General features: G+C 41.9%; 1 protein-coding gene across 4 annotated transcripts in view; it reads right to left on the bottom strand.

Moving 5' to 3' along the window:
• Window positions 1-16,163, bottom strand: part of LOC311036586 (inverted formin-2-like) — a 45,333-nt gene that overhangs the window by 17,444 nt on the left and 11,726 nt on the right. Inside the window, exons 3-23 of one of the 4 annotated variants that reach the window (XM_084045360.1) lie at window positions 12,446-12,561; window positions 12,076-12,235; window positions 11,244-11,277; window positions 10,806-10,947; window positions 10,263-10,395; window positions 9,374-9,979; window positions 8,440-8,582; window positions 8,252-8,313; window positions 8,060-8,162; window positions 7,873-7,958; window positions 7,633-7,733; window positions 7,342-7,412; window positions 7,139-7,246; window positions 6,582-6,652; window positions 6,368-6,488; window positions 6,092-6,256; window positions 5,781-5,883; window positions 4,641-4,793; window positions 3,178-4,119; window positions 2,787-2,870; window positions 1,665-2,177 (exon numbers count right to left, since the gene is read on the bottom strand). In XM_084045360.1, the coding sequence (XP_083901486.1) occupies window positions 2,824-2,870; window positions 3,178-4,119; window positions 4,641-4,793; window positions 5,781-5,883; window positions 6,092-6,256; window positions 6,368-6,488; window positions 6,582-6,652; window positions 7,139-7,246; window positions 7,342-7,412; window positions 7,633-7,733; window positions 7,873-7,958; window positions 8,060-8,162; window positions 8,252-8,313; window positions 8,440-8,582; window positions 9,374-9,979; window positions 10,263-10,395; window positions 10,806-10,947; window positions 11,244-11,277; window positions 12,076-12,235; window positions 12,446-12,561 (3,467 nt within the window). In that variant the 3' untranslated portion in view covers window positions 1,665-2,177; window positions 2,787-2,823. Of the gene's footprint in view, window positions 1-1,664; window positions 2,178-2,786; window positions 4,120-4,640; window positions 4,794-5,780; window positions 5,884-6,091; window positions 6,257-6,367; window positions 6,489-6,581; window positions 6,653-7,138; window positions 7,247-7,341; window positions 7,413-7,632; window positions 7,734-7,872; window positions 7,959-8,059; window positions 8,163-8,251; window positions 8,314-8,439; window positions 8,583-9,373; window positions 9,980-10,262; window positions 10,396-10,805; window positions 10,948-11,243; window positions 11,278-12,075; window positions 12,236-12,445; window positions 12,562-16,163 lie in introns of those variants that run through there. The other 3 variants (XM_084045359.1, XM_084045361.1, XR_014599863.1) reach the window with 3 other exon arrangements.

Genomic DNA, 16,163 nt, shown 5'->3' with positions numbered 1-16,163 from the left:
GGGCAAACCTGCATGCTTGGATGGTGGATGATATGAATGGATGTTTTTGTCTGGGATTTCATAGTGTACGCCTAATTTGGATATAAAATAATTCTTAGGGTTAGTAGCGCTGACTCCAGTGTAATAATGTAATTTCCGCAGATTTCCACAACAAAAGTTGGAATGTTCAGGTTCAGAATCAACGTAATTTTCATATCACATGATTAGGTGTAAAGGAGGATGTTATTTGTGCAAGCTCTCAACAGGAAGAGTTAGAATAGGGAAAGCGAGAATAGAGAAGAAAGGAAAGCAGAACAAGTCAAATAACGGGAAGGGGAACAGGAACGTTTCATATCCATGGTTAAAGTGGCTAAAAGAGGCAATATAAAGCAGCATTTGGTATGATGTGTAATTTGTCTAAATCCAACACTTAGAAATAGTGGAATGAGGAACACTTCTTACTTTTGGTTTCAAATTTATATTAAGTTCCCCTTCTTAGCCACTGCTGGACAGTTGTTGCTTACAAGACAAATACATTTTCCATTCACATAAATACTTCTCTCCCCAATTAGCCTGGTACCGGAGGGAGGGTTTACCAGGCTACTCCCCAATCTGCCTGCCCGGACATTTTGTCTTTTGTCTCATGGCGTCTCTTCCTGAACTCATTCTTAATACTGTTGTCTCGTCTCATGATTCAGCTGTGGTTGAAAAGTAGTTAGTTAGTTAGTTAGTAGCCTAGTACTAAACAATGCCAACTGAACTATTCATATTCTCCACATGGTCCATTCCTATGTTAATTCATGCTGTGAAAACGTGTGTGATAAGGATGCCAGATCATATGAATTAATGTTCTTGTTTGCGTTTTCAAATTGTACACTTCTGCCCAAGGGTCTGCCAATGGCAATCCCAACAGCCCACTTTTTCAGATATGTGCAAGTCCACAAGTATTCTCTCACAAAAACATATATGCGTATACTAATGACATCAGTGATCTCCATATATGGGCATAAAGGGGACAAGGACTGACAGATACAGAGATCTTTATATATGGGCATATCAGCATGCCCATATATGGGCATATACTGATGACATCAAGGATTTCCATATATGGGCATAGAAGGGACAAGGACTGACAGATACAGAGATCTCCATATATTGTATGGGTATCAGTCAGATCGGCGGGGCGATGTAGGTATATCTAGATGTACGGCCCGAACGTCTAGTGTATATATATATATATACACACACATATATACACATACATACATACATATATACATACACACACACACACACACACACACACACACACACACACACACACACACACACACGTTATGCTGCAACATAACAAGTAAATTCGCTGAGATTGTAAATGATTCTGATCCGTGGTGAGCTGCATGCCAGATACGTTTTCTAAACTAACACAAGGTAAATTATTTGGACCCAAAAGCCAAAAGAACCAAGCCTGCCATAGCTACTGACTATCATGTATTTATGTTGATCACCTGTTTGATCCAAACATAATGCCTGCTAGGCAAGGCACATATAAGGCACTTTCCTCCCATGTTTTAGTGGTGTAACCACAGAAAGGTAATAGCTGGTCTAGATATCCAGTCAATGCACAAAGTGATGCCAACCAAATGTTCAGTTCATCTGTAAACATATTTTATTAAATTAATCACAAACGTCACAAGTTGTTATAACCTTTATAAGTGGTGTGCCACGTGTACATGCATGTGTCTATTTGTGTCTATTTTTACAATAAGATATTGATAAAAGGCAGTAATAATGATTTCCTGTGCATTCTCACATATACGGAAGACAAGAAATCGTATTATTCTCAATTGGTATCAGGTATAATTTTGTAAAATATATTTTGAATAAACCAAATATACAAAATAACAAAGCATATTAACACATTTGATGCTATATTCAAAAAATATTCCTCTTATACATACTGTCTAGGCAATCATTTTACATGAATGTATTAATGTTCAGGCTGTTGTTTTTTTCTTTTGTGTGTGTGCATGTGCGTGTGTGTGTGTGTGTGTGTGTGTGTGTGTGTGTGGTAGGGAGACAATAAAAGCTTTGCAGAAGGAAGACTTATTTAGTCTTGAAATATAAAGACCAGAAATCCTGCATTGAGTTATTGACTCAATTTTTCCTTTTTCCTCTTGATTTCCTTCTGGAATCCCCTAGGGAAATAAACAAAACTATTGTAAGTACATAGGATGGATTGTTGTTGCATTAAATGAGGCACTTGGTAGAGAAATGAACTTTTATGGGAAATAAAATCTGTCATTTTTAAAGCAAACCTTGTCAACTCTCCTTTAAAATGATTGTTAGCTTTATCAATAGTTAGGAAATATTTACATTATCATATCAATGTTTCAGTAAATCCAGATCAACAGTTTTCAGGAAGCACATGAGACGGCGTATTGTTAGTAGGTTAAAACAGTCCCATTTATAGTTCCAATGAGACATTTGACACTTCTTTTTGAAGCACTACAGAGATAAGACGACCCTCTTGAAGACAGGAAAACCATGAAGTTAGATTAATTTTACACCAGTATAAAGAAGTTTAGTTGTGGTACTCCTCTTCAGGATTAGTTCGGTCAAAAGATTTGTCAATTAAAGAACAGCAGGAGGAGCCATGGACGCACACACACACACACACACAGACCCAGATTCTTAAGACACCAAATGAAGAGCATGTGTTAAAGACCAATCAGACAAATTGACAAATTAGATTGTTAAATGACACAAGGTTTTGGTAGCAATGGAGCAATGACGGTCCTGCTTACACTATTGTTAGTTTTTCATCGGGTCATTTGACCTACCTCACTGTAACACACAGCTATGTTTAGTGTGTCCTTTTCCACTGTTACCTTGTGTTTCAGAGAGTCAAAATGGAAAAGACAACACTTAAACCCATGATGAAATGACTCAGATGTGGTGAGGTTTTTATATACAAACATACATCTGATAGCAACTAAAAACATCAAATTATGTATTTCACACTCAATGAGAAATAAATAAAATCACTCATGCAAACAGATCAGTGTACACTATTAATGTAGACTGTAAAATACAATAGAAACACAAAACCAATAATAAAGGACTTATGTATAAAACATGTCAAGAAGAGACTAGCATTATAAACGTGAACTTTGTTTGAGCTCAAACATGGATTACCTTCATGGCTTTTCTTTTTGCTTCGTCTAAAGAGCTTCTGGCGTTTCTTCGATTCTTTTTTAAGGGGAGCTGAGGATGCGGGGAGGGCTTCAGATACTGACGATGGCACATCTTCCGAATCCAGTCCGTCTGCAGCATCACGTGGCTGAATGATCTCACTGACGGATGTCTCATTGCCTTTGGAGTCTGAGGATTCCCCACTCACAACTTCACCCGGGCCAAAGTTTTTCATCATTATGCTGTCCTGCTCTTCGGCAGCCCCCTCCTGTTTGACAGATTCTACCTCCAAGGTGCTCATTTCATGACCCACTTTATCTTTATCCTCCTCAATTTCTTTTAAAATACCTTCATCACCCTCCTCTCCATTCATGTCTATATCAGCCACAAGTGTGTGCCCTCCATTGAGCTGACCCTTGACCAAATTATCTATGGGCTCGTCAGGCACCGACTTCTCCGTGATCTGACTGTTGTCGCCATTAAAGAGGGCCTCTACCAGGCCAGAGTCTGAGACTGTGGATGGACCTTGTTTGTTGATGATGACATTGGACTCAGACGCATTTGTTGGACAACTGAGTCTGGGGACGAATGGCTGAGCCTCGCCTCCATCCTGGGACTCAACCGTCGGCGTGTGTGGGGTACTGGTGCTCAGTGGTGTGCCAGCGTTCTCTTGGTGTCCCCCATTCTGTAACGAGACTGGATCCTCCGAGGGTGACCTCATGGTTAATGCCGATCCTCCTTGGGGTGAGTTCGTTGGAAAAGTTGGTCCGTCTAGGGGCGCACGCTGTGTTGAGGCTGAGGTTTCTTGAGGTTTGCAGGGAACGTCTACTTCGTCTGGGGTGGCCCTGCATTCCTCCTCTGTCTGAGGTTGCCTGGGATCTAGAATGGTTGATACTCCTGGAGCCGAGGCCTTGGCTTCTTCTCTTACAGGCTTGACACTTGATTCTGAAAGTAGAAAAGCGGGCACTATTAACAACACTGATGCATTTAGAAAATACAATTATGAATATGCTAATATATATATATATATATATATATATATATATATATATATATATATATATATATATATATATATATATATATATATATATATATATATATGCATGCTAATAAAACAGAAGTATAATAAGAGTTTGCATTATTAATGCATAAGAACTTCTATTATGGAGAATAGCTTGGCAAAGAAGGCAAGCAATGGCGTCAGCAGCAGTGTGGAAGCACAGATGAAAGCTGAGATGAAGCAGCCAGGATGTATAAAGCCTAATGTATGCTTCTGTGACAAAACTATATATTTTAAACTGAAAGGAGTATTTTTAATTTGACAATACTTAGATTTTGTCGAACGACGTGTCATATGAAACTTTTGCAGAAGCATACAAGGCTTTACAGCTCGGTTAAGTGGCTCATAGGTTCACTAGCAAAGCTAGGAATTGCAGATGGAAGCCACGATCTCTTGTCCTTACCAGGTGGGCCAGTATCCTTATGTTTTTCATTAGAGGGGAGACTTTCCGAATCGCACCTGGGCCGTGGTTTCCTGAGGCAGAAACCTTTCCTGATATCTGCCAGGAGATGGTCGATGATGCAGCCATCATCTGGTGGCGGGAGGCCTCTTTTGACTGGTGTGGACAGAGAGCAGAGAGATTAAGATACATACTTTATATTCAAATTGTCAAAAGTATTTCTCATATAAAAATGACACACAAAACAAGGGGGCCCTCTGTTTTAATAAAATATATCATCCTCTCCTGGCATTACTAGGTTAGCAGGCTTGGTTGGCACTGCTCCGTATAGCTTACATATGGGCAGTGTTGGGTAACGTTACTTTTAAAAGTTAACCAATAAATCCAAAAATAATGTGAATACTTGTATGGAGCTTACTAAAGAATAACCTCTCTGTCTTCTCTCAATCTCTCCCATGTCGCACAGGTGCAACAAATTAACGTAATACAAAACCAAACCAGTAATAACGTCAGCTGTGTGACACTGTCACACGAAAAGTCGTGACCGATTGCAGTAACGGCGTTACTTGTAACACGTTACCCCTAACATTGCATATGGGTTTGCAGATATCCTTGTTGTCTTTCCTAATTTGCCTCAAATGCGATGCAGGCATTTCCAAACAACACTATGCAGTTTGTCCCTTGCCATTCCCAGGGATGCCAACCAAGTCAAGCCAAATCCCACAAGGGAGATATTGAAAGGAATATCTTAAAGGTTGACAGGAATATTAAAATACCGTATATTAATTAGAATATTAAGTTTACTTTTGATCAGAACACATCTCATATTTCTCCATAAAAGCCATTCATAGAGGCTCTGTGCACTTATCATCAGCAAGTTGACACCGTGACAAGACTAGCGAACTATTTTGAAGTGGGGAAAACAGAGTCGAGTGACGAGAGCTGAGGGCAGCACTGTGAGTGAGAGGCAGGGCTGCTCTGTGTGAGCAATGGCGTGTGTGTGGATTACAGTACAGTATGTGTGTCGCTTTCAGAGTGAGACCTTTCCACTATGAAAGAAGAAGAGTCATAGGAGAATGCGCAGCTGTGTCACACTGCAAAACGAGAGAGAGAGAGAGAGATAGAGAGAGAGAGAGCGCTCACTTATTTTTCCATTCTCTCCTTTCTGTCTCTTGGATTCTTCTTCTGCCAGTTGTTTCTTTCTTTTCTCTGCCTTAGCTGCTTGTTCTTTCCTGTTTTTGTTTTCCTGAGGGTGGGAGATAAAACATGTAATCACTTTAATCTTTTCAATATCTTGATTTTTTTTTTTTTACTGCAAGTGTAGATCTGTGAACAATGAAAACTATACAGTACATGCAACTTCTAAAATGCCTCTGATGTATGGTTATGTAGGACAAACATGCAATATATAGCAGGAACAATGGTTCAGAGAGTACCATCAACACCTCCCTAACCTTCAAGGACTTGATGAAGTGTCCCCGGAAAGACTTGATCGTTCCAAAGAGCTCCTCCAAGGAGAGCTGATGAGCATCTTCACATAGGTACACAGCCAGCTCACTTCTCTTTTTGTCAATCTCCAAGAACTGCTCCTCTAAAGCGCTGCATGCCTGCAGGTTTTCCTAGTGAAGAGAAAACAGCCCATTTGGGGAGCATTAAGATTCCAGTGCCCTTTTGTGTTTGAATCCTCAGTTTTTTGTTGTCATCTCCATGAAGAGAACTTCTCTACCTACCTCAATGACTTTTGCATATTGCTCCGTCACATCTTCTACAGAGTTGGAGACTTTCTTGGCGGTGTCCTTCAGTCGTTTCAATAAGGCAGTAGCCTCTGACTGGCTAGACTCCAGGTTAACACTAAAGACAAGACAAATAAAGGCAATTACAGATCCATGAACTGAGAAAAAGAAAACATAAACTAGAGTAGATCAAAAGTATAGGTTATTATACCTTGCTGCCTTTTCACAGATCTCTAGATCATCTGCCAGTGCCAAATGTTCCGGGTGGTCCAACTCTGCTTTCTGGGAAAAACAAGCCACATAGGGTGTAATTAAATATGTTTGAGGGTGACCTGGCCGATCTTTAGCCTCAATCCTATCATTAACTTTCCAGTGCATTCTGTGCATCTAAAAATAATGGAAACCTTGTTCATCCTACAGGGGAAATTCAGTTTCCGTTCAGCTATGGCCGCCCACTCAAGGAGCTGGAAACATTCAGCCCATTACATACTGTACATACACTGCATGTATGTAGACATCCAGTGCCCTATGAACATCATGATCTATGGCTTTCCTTGACAAAAACACAAACTGAACCAAAGTCTTAATTCAGAAAAACAACCTTCTGTATTTCTGTTTGTATTCATCTAAATGCGTGTGACACTTTGCAAAATGTATCAGATATCCTAACAGAACAATGTAGTCTTGAGGTTAAAAATCACCAAATATGCCATTTAAGTTTTAACAGTAGGGTTTGAGTAGGCTTTCTGAAGAATCATAAGGACGTACCTCCAGGATGTGATGAAGCAGTGTGATGCGACTCTTGTTGGCTTTGGTCTCAGTGAGCTTGAGCAGAGAGCTGAGCTTGAACCCTTCTGCATTACCTGTGTGACTTCCCTGAATGTAGACACAGTAGCTTATTAAGATGAAGATCATAGTCTAAATGTCAGCAAGGATGAAATCTAATTGAGAAGGGAAGGGGCGCTTCTTACATAGTTCAGGAAGTTTCCCACATCCAGGATAAGCCTGCAGAAACTGGGCAAGAGGTTGCTATCCCTGAGGGCTGAGAAAACATGCAGTAGGTTCATGTATATTTCTAATCATGTAGTCAATTTGGTGCTCAGTTGCATGTTCACACATGGCATGACTAAGAGGTTGCAAGTCAAAAGGTTAATGAACAGTTTACTTCATATTATTCATCTGACAGACAGAGGGCTCAGTGTGAACATGACGTCACCAGTGGAAAATGTATATTTTTATACTGTAGAATTCTGTTGACTTACACTGGCAGGCATTCTCCACTAGTTGGGCTTTAGGTTTGAGCATGTCCAGCACTGAAGCTGTCTCCTCACACAGCAACATACACTCAATCCTCAACTCGTAGCTGGAGAGACGAAGGAAGAAATGCAGTTGATAATGATGAATCGAACGACAAAATGTAAACAATATTGTTACATCTAAGACAGATTCTTCATCGAGTGACATGATCTACAGACAGATAGATGAAAAGTAAGAACATTTACCATGGGACAGAGAGAAGTGAATTGTAGAAGCGGTCTACATTAGCCAACTTGTCTTTCTCTCCTTGGAATGACTTCAAATTTTCAATCTACATTGAGGCAGAAAACAACTTGTTAAGATGTGGGAAGTTATGTATGGCTGAGAATATTCTGTCCAAGTAATATTATGCAACATGCCCGTAGTGCCAACCTCGTGTTTTTCTGGAAGGAGCTTTAGAAGCTGTTTAAGCACCTCCACGTCAAACTTGGTCCGATCCCCCTTCTGGATCATGGCTACAACGACTTCATTTGGGCTGGGTAGAAAAGGGGGCAAAACATTCAGCTAGGGATGGACCAACACGATGATGGAAACAATACTGGGAACGGAAAAAAAATATCTCACCATCTGAACTGTTTCAGGAATATGTTCAGATTCAAGTTTTTCTTTGGATCAAGGAAAGTAATCTACAGAAGAAAGAGAAACAATGAAGGGAATATATTAAGTGATTAGAGCATTTTATTGGTTGTTCAGCATGGACATGTTTGGGAGTGCTACAGCTCTGAGGGGCTGCGTTGAGTGACCAAGCATACCTCTTTAGACTCCTTCTTGACCGGAGCTGCCCCCTTGTCTTTGGGCTCGGTCACCGGGAAACTGAACAATTGCTCGATGCTGCTGTAGTCGGGCTCAAGAACGGGAGGGATCTTCTGAGACGATGTCCACATGGAGTTACCATCTGTGTTGAGGTGCAAGGTGAAGGAGAAACACTTAAAATGAGCCATAACCTGACAGCATTACATTATATCGTTATATCACACTTCATGGCTGCAACTAATGATTATTTTCATGGTCCATTAATCTGTTTTTATTTTTTTTAATGAATCTATGCACTTAAATTAGACCATAAAATTATAGTAATGTTTACCCATCAGTCAAAAACAGATAATATGGATCAAATACAAGATATTCAGAGCATCAAAAATAAATGAAACGTTTGCTGGCATAGGTCCGTTCTGGGACCTGCCTGCCCTTCCATGCACATGTATGGAATGCCACAGGCAGGGAGAACAGCAAGCAAAGACCCTCCCAGGTACGACAGATCAGAGCAGCAATAACCATAGCACAATAATGATATTAGTAAGGTCAGATGCTTATAAAAAGGGGGAGCTGGGGTGGAGGTGGGCTTAGCTGAGCTGAGCATCAGCTGATAGGGAAGACCTTGGCAGGAATCAGCTGATGCTCAGAGGCTGGCTTACTGTTGTGTCTTAGGAGAACTATACTCTTATTGTAAATAGCAAATATTAGAAATGTTTACATGATCACTAAACCAATTATTTCTATTACTGAATTTAAATATACCTTTTCTATTGATCGAATAATCAATCAATGAATTGTTTCACCCCAGTATTTGCTCCCCTTTTCTCAGCAGGAAAAAGTTAAACTATGTCTAATGCTTTGTTATACTAAATGTTACTATACTAAATGCTAGATATCATCTTGGAAAATGCACATGGTTCTCCCACTCACCAGTAACGGCACGAAGCTTTTGCCAGTTGAGCTTCTTCATCCTCAGAGTCGGGCATCGGGCGGCCCTGGCTGGGACCATCGCAGAACGGCCCAGGGACTGGCAGCTCTGAGCCACGATCATGCCAGGGGGGGGAGGAGGGGGAGGAGGCATACCCGGTAGGGGAGGGGGTGGTGGAGGCCCTCCACAGCCTCCCATGCCAGGTAGGGGAGGGGGTGGTGGAGGGAGTGGCATCCCTGGCCCACAGAACATTCCTGGTAAGGGAGGAGGTGGAGGAGGTCCACCACCTATGTAGGGTGGAGGTGGTGGTGGTGGTGGCGGAGGGCACTGGTTGGTGCCTGGGGGTTGTGGCCCCGTCATACAGGGAGGTAGGGGCGGTGGGGGTGGAGGAGGAGGTGGAGGAGGGGGTGGAGGAGAGGCAAGCGGTGGCATTTGGGTGGTTGAGAGGGTTCCGTCTGGTCCGTCTTTGTCTCCGTCCACGTGGTCTGTCTGAATGGCCTTGTCTGCCTTCCTGACCAGCTGGCCGTCGACCTCATTCTGAACTACGCCGCTCTTGACTTTGGAGAACGTCAAGCGCTGGGTGATCTTCTCAGAGGATTCCATCCGAGCTGGAACCACCAAAAGCACAGACACAGAGGAACCACATTTAAAAACTACCTCTCATTGACCATGTTCACAAGGCGCCGATTTTGCTCTCACAACACACTCTGGGCTGGAAATTACGGTTTCTCACTGCCATCTGAATAATGTCCTCTATAAATACACCCACTGTAAACATCATGATCTATGGCTTTCCTTGACAAAAAACACAAACTGAACCAAAGTCTTAATTCAGAAAAATAACCTTCTGGATTTCTGTTTGTGTTCATCTAAATGCATGTGTAAACTCACAGTCTTGGGCCAGCAGGATGGCTCTGTTAGTCAGAGCCTCCAGGGCCTGCCAGATGTCACAGCGCTCAGGCCCCAGATGCAGCAACGTCTGTAGGATGGACAACAGCTGTAGGGAGGCTGGGGAGCTGCTCACCTGGATGAACACAGCAACACAGATATACACACAAAAACCACAAAAAGTACAAACTTTTTCCTTTGAATAATTTTGCTTCTCACTGTATAGATTATGATTTAACACACACAAACACTTGAGTGGTATGGTCCATTCTTCACCAGCCACACAGTAAAACATTCATATCATATCACATTATAACTTTGTTCAGTTTATTTTGCTCCAGTTAGTACAGTACATATTATAAAACCTTGTGATTAACCTACACGTCCTGTATGGACCAAGTCCGCTTGTTAACATGATGACGCCAATAGCTTTAAATTATGTAAACATTATTGGTGGGTGGGCAAAAACAGTTTACTGCTCTTGCCTTCCGCACCAGCACAGGTTTGGATTACCAACACGAATACTATAAAATAGTCATGGCTCACCTTGTTGAAGAGAGTAGTAAACACCTCCAGGTGATTGCTCATGTCAATGCCTCCATAGACCCTCAACAACTCATCCTCATCCTCAGCCATGGCCTCTTCAAAAGCTTCACACTGAATAATCAAGTCTTCATCCTCTTCCTCTCTGCAAGCCAGAAAAGCACAGATTACAGCTGGGCATTGGAAGGCTTCAGAGCTCAGAGGATGGGCAAATAACACTCAAGAAAGTAGAGCAATGTGGGAACATGTTCTCCAACTTTCATTTGATTTTACAACAATATACAGTATTCAGTGAAAACATTTAACTAAAATTTAATATTTTCATTTTTGCATTGAATAAAACAAATAATCTAAAATAAAATGTATTCCAGGTATTGCTATAGAAATAGGAACAGACTGATTCAACCACTATGATAACACAGAGGGAATGCTCACGCTCACCTCAATTTGGGCAGCATATCAAGTAATTGCAGCCCTGCAAGACAACAACAAAACACATTTGTGAGTTTTCATTGGGAATGCTCAGTAAATTCAAAGAACACATGCTGGCTGCTGACAGGAAAGTCACAGGTGTGCAATTACAAAATGGGAGTGGCCAATGACAGCATTGCCAGGCTTCCCTGTCGACATTAGACTGCCACATTATGTTTTGTGTATTGACGAATCCACAGAGCGGCAATCATAACTGTGGTGTCAAGCGGGTGCCGCTCCGCACCGCTCCGAAGCGCTCCTGTGGATTCGTCGATATATATGTATTTGTGTACTGTCTGTTGTCCACACCCTGCCCTCATGCATGCGTGACTGTACTATAAAAGTATGATCAACATCTTGTCAAATGAGGCACATTTTGTGTCAATGAAATCAAATAAAGGCTATATTTTTTGTTTAAGCAAAATGACTGACATGCTGTTCATCCTTCCATTATAGAGAGTTTGTCACTGTTCATGTGGCCATGAAGATGCATTACTGGAAACGTGACATTTGCACTGTTCTCAGGTGTGTTTTGAAACCAAAATAAGAATAGGTCATCAGAACTATTCTTAGACAGATATAGTGACAGATATATTTGTAACAGTGCTATTGCTGATGACCTACTTTCTCCTCTGCGGGCGCATGGATTTTCACCACAGGAGAACGACTTTTTCATTAAAAATTCCCCACTGCGTGACCTTGCTGTCAGATGCTAATTGTTGAGAGTTGAGACTAGATTGCTGATAAATTGTTGAGCAGCAGCTCAACAGGGAAGGTGACAATTACTGGTGCCACAGCCTACCGATAAACTCCTTTCTCATCTTATCTCTCTCCCTGAGGTCGTCTGTCCCAAAGATGAGGGCATTGATAACGCTGAGCAGGGTGACCATGTAAGGCACGTTGTCTGTGGCCTGCATCTCATTCATGATCACACTGAAGCGATACTGCTGGGTCTTCACGCCCTGAGGAGAACAATCAGACACCTTATGAATTTAATATCCATTTGGAGAAGTTTGCCTGTGATGAGGTCAACGACGCACACAGTCCAACACTAGAGGGCACCAAAAGGCTTTTATCAGTCACAGAAACTCTTACCTTGTAATTAGGTTCAGGCCATTTTGTCAATAAACTTTAAACTTTCAGAACGACTCCTCTGCAGATGGACCGCTTACCTTGTAGTGGTCGAGCGCATCCAGAGCCAGGCGGTAACCATCTGAGGAGAACATGCTGAGGGCAGCCAGCAGCTCAAACACCTGCTTCTTCACCATAGTGTTGGACGTGTCTAAGGCTGTGGAGCATCACAGGTACATACATCAGTATGGTCCCATCTATTTAATGAACCACAATATAGCTTCCATTCTTCTCCCTCTATGTAGATTCATGATGGATGCTGTTTTTCAGCACTATGTTTGGCAGTGCTGTTTGAACTTTGAAATGTTGCCCTGTGAGTATGAAGTGTTGTTCCTTAGATAAGTGTTGTTCATTGTATGTGTCGAGGCAATGAAATCCAATATCTGTTCTACGTGTGCTGCTATTTTATAGATTTGAGACTGAAGTGAACCTTAACCTGGACTCAAGGCTTACCGAATATTGAGCCGGGTGTGAGAAGCCAGCAAAGTAGACCAGTAAAATAAGAAAAGGCCACTGACAAAGAATGTTGTGGTTCTTTGGATGCACAAATAGATTAGTTATTTACAATAGTGCAACAGTACATAGAGCTGACGATGGTCTGAGGACCGAAACATCCACCCTTTTTTCACTGTCACTACTTTTCACTATGTAAATAAATCATCTATTTTAAGAGTCTCAAAAACAAAATGTCAGTGTGTGAGCTTTTTCTATTTACTAAAGGTTTGGTCCGCCATGTGGCCCTCACAGCCAAAGTTCGGGCCGCTACACGGCCCTCACATCTACCATATGTCGCACCGCCGATCCAACCAATATGCCCATACAGTATATGGAGATCTCTGTGTCTGTCAGTCCTTTTATGGCTATATATGGAGATCTCTGATGTCATCAGTATATGCCCATATATGGGCGTGCCTCCTTTTGTGCCCTATGGAGCTGACTGATTTGTTTGCGCCTGATGCCATGACGACACGTTAAGGTTAGACAACACACTCCATATTTGGGCGGATAAGGAGTTCCCAATGCAGCTATGCCCATTGGTTATGGAGTCATAGTGACATGAGCATGATGATGTGGTCCGCCTAATACACATCATAACTTCACAAATAGTCTAGATGGAAAGTGGGGTCTTTTCTTTGCCACCTGGTTTTTCTTAATCCTTGAAGTGTGTATTTTAAAATTCTGCCAGGTAACAGGCTGAAATAATGTCCCATGAGGTTCATTTTAACCCTTTAGGGCGCTGACCTCTGAGGCGGAATCTGCCAATGCTTTGTCAATGCAAATGCGTGGATTTGTGGTCTTGCGCATTTTTTCCAAGAATCCACGCATTTGCATTGACAAAGCATTGGCAGATTCCGCCCCAGAGGTAAAATAAAAGTGCGGTAGGACCATGCCCTTATTGCACATATCCTGAACCCAAACCAGAAAAAGGTTCATTGCTACGCTTGTTCAACAACTCTTATGAATGTGTAGTGTGGTGAAGTAAGTAAGTACATTTTATTTGTATGGCACTTCTCACAGAGAGAACTCACAAAGTGCTTTACATACAACAGAAATTAAGACACAGCACGAAGCATTCAAATGACAGAAAAACAACAAAACACAACGACATTCCACAAATGCTTGTTTAAACATTAGTGTTTTTAAGTGGTTCTTAAAAATGTCCACAGAGGCTGCAGCTCTCAAGACCTGTGGAAGGGCATTCCATACCTTTTAGTTTTTGGGAGCAGTAAGGGGTTAAGTATTTTGCTCAGGGACACTTTGAAGGGCTCACTAACCATTCAACTATTGCCGCCAAACCTGGTATGAGGAATAACCAATAGTCCCTGGTCAGCTGACTTTAGGCTCCTGCTGGGCATGTATCGTTGTAGCAGACACAACACAAACACAAACACGCACACGCACACGCACACAGCATGCACACGCACACGCACTAGTAAAAATCACACCCTGTGTGAAGGTAGCGGCGCCTTTGATACATTTTGTCATCGATATGTGTTTATAATGTGTTTATAGCCATGTGTCACGTGAAGCTTGACCAATCACTTTGTTGACGGGTCTGACCAATCAGAACGTTGACGGGTCTGACCAATCAGAGCGTTGACGGGTCTGACCAATCAGAGCGTTGACGGGTCTGACCAATCAGAGCGTTGACGGGTCTTATCAATCAGAGCGTTGACGGGTCTGACCAATCAGAGCGTTGACGGGTCTGACCAATCAGAGCGTTGACTGGTCTGACCAATCAGAGCGTTGACGGGTCTGACCAATCAGAGCGTTGACGGGTCTGACCAATCAGAGCGTTGACGGGTCTGACCAATCAGAGCGTTGACGGTGAACACGGACAAAGTCAGGTATAGAGCAGGATCCGCTCTATACCTAAAGGTATAGAGCGGCTAGCGCCGCTAAAAAGAGACATACTGTATAGATGTAATCTGGACATTTTTGGCTCTGTTTTTTTCTATTTTTGCCCTGAAATAGAGTCAAGATATGCTTGAATCTTAATAATATAAATTTTAATGGATGCCTTGAGTCCAAATTGTATGGAAAATGTGTTCATTTGTATGTTGTATACTTCCAAAGATATGCTATTGTTTCTATTTTTGAGTTTGGGTACGTTATGTGTAACATAGGGTTAGAAATTCCATGGGACATTATTTCAGTCTGATACCTGGCAGAATCTTAAAATACACACTTCAAGGATTAAGAAAATGCAGTGGGTGAGAAAAAGTATTCGGTAAAAGCAGAAATATATAGCGTATTTTGTTTCTTTTGTGCTTGTAATAGAGTCAAGATGTGCTTGAATCTTAATAATAACCACTTTAATGAATTCCTTGGGTCAAAATTGCATGGGATTTTTTGTTTGTTCTTTCTAGGTTGTTTCCTTCAAAACTTATGCTCTTTTTACGGGGCCAGGCTTCCAGCATGGACCCGTATTGTTATTCGCATTATTCCATTTCTTCTTCTTCTTCTTCTGCCGTTTTTGCCAGTTCTGGCTGAACCGTGCATACGCTTTTTATGAAACTCGGCCATATGATAGATGGTCATGAAAAACGATCAAAAAATAAATCTCACAATCTTTCGTCAAAAGGTGGCGCTATAGCACTCAGTTGAAAATGCCAACTTTGAACAGGTACAACTCATGCCCTGTTTTACCTACTAGTGGGGGCCCTTAGGGATATTTTCGTTCACTTTTGTCTAAAAGCGCCAAATTTGGCACAGGTGTAGCTCAGGGCATACTTAAATGATTTGGCTAGGGCGCCCGCGCCGGTGACCTTTGGGGTCGCCACAGCGGCCGATCCAATATGGCCGCCACTTGTAATAGCTTTTGTCTCTAACATTTGAAACAGATGAGCTACAACTGTAAACTTGGTGTCTATTTCATGTGTTTTGACAATTAGAAATGTGTTGGAATGCTCTTTTTTTATTTTTGGGTGTGTCTAGACCCCTAATTTGCATAATTCCAAGTGGCGTTTTGCTATTCTGAAGACATTGGACGTAACTTGGCCATTGTTATGAGTAAAACCTGGTGCAATAGGTCTAATTCAACTAATTCTGACATGCATGATTCCTTTCTGATGTTTATATGAAATGTCAAGGGTGGGGAGGGGGGGGGGGCTGTGGTTGTGACATTTTGAAGACATTGGTTTCGCTTAAAGGGCTATTTGGCTACTTGCGGGGGAGGCCACGTGGAGGCTGTCTTCTTCTCTCCCTTTTTTTTTTCTTTTTTTTTTGGGGGGGGGGGGGGGGGGGGGGGTTGGGGTT

The sequence above is a fragment of the Gymnoscopelus microlampas genome (genome assembly GCF_963454915.1).
Source record: "Gymnoscopelus microlampas genome assembly, chromosome: 20".
NCBI classification, from domain to species: domain Eukaryota; kingdom Metazoa; phylum Chordata; class Actinopteri; order Myctophiformes; family Myctophidae; genus Gymnoscopelus; species Gymnoscopelus microlampas.
This window is presented reverse-complemented; position numbering and strand designations above follow the sequence as displayed.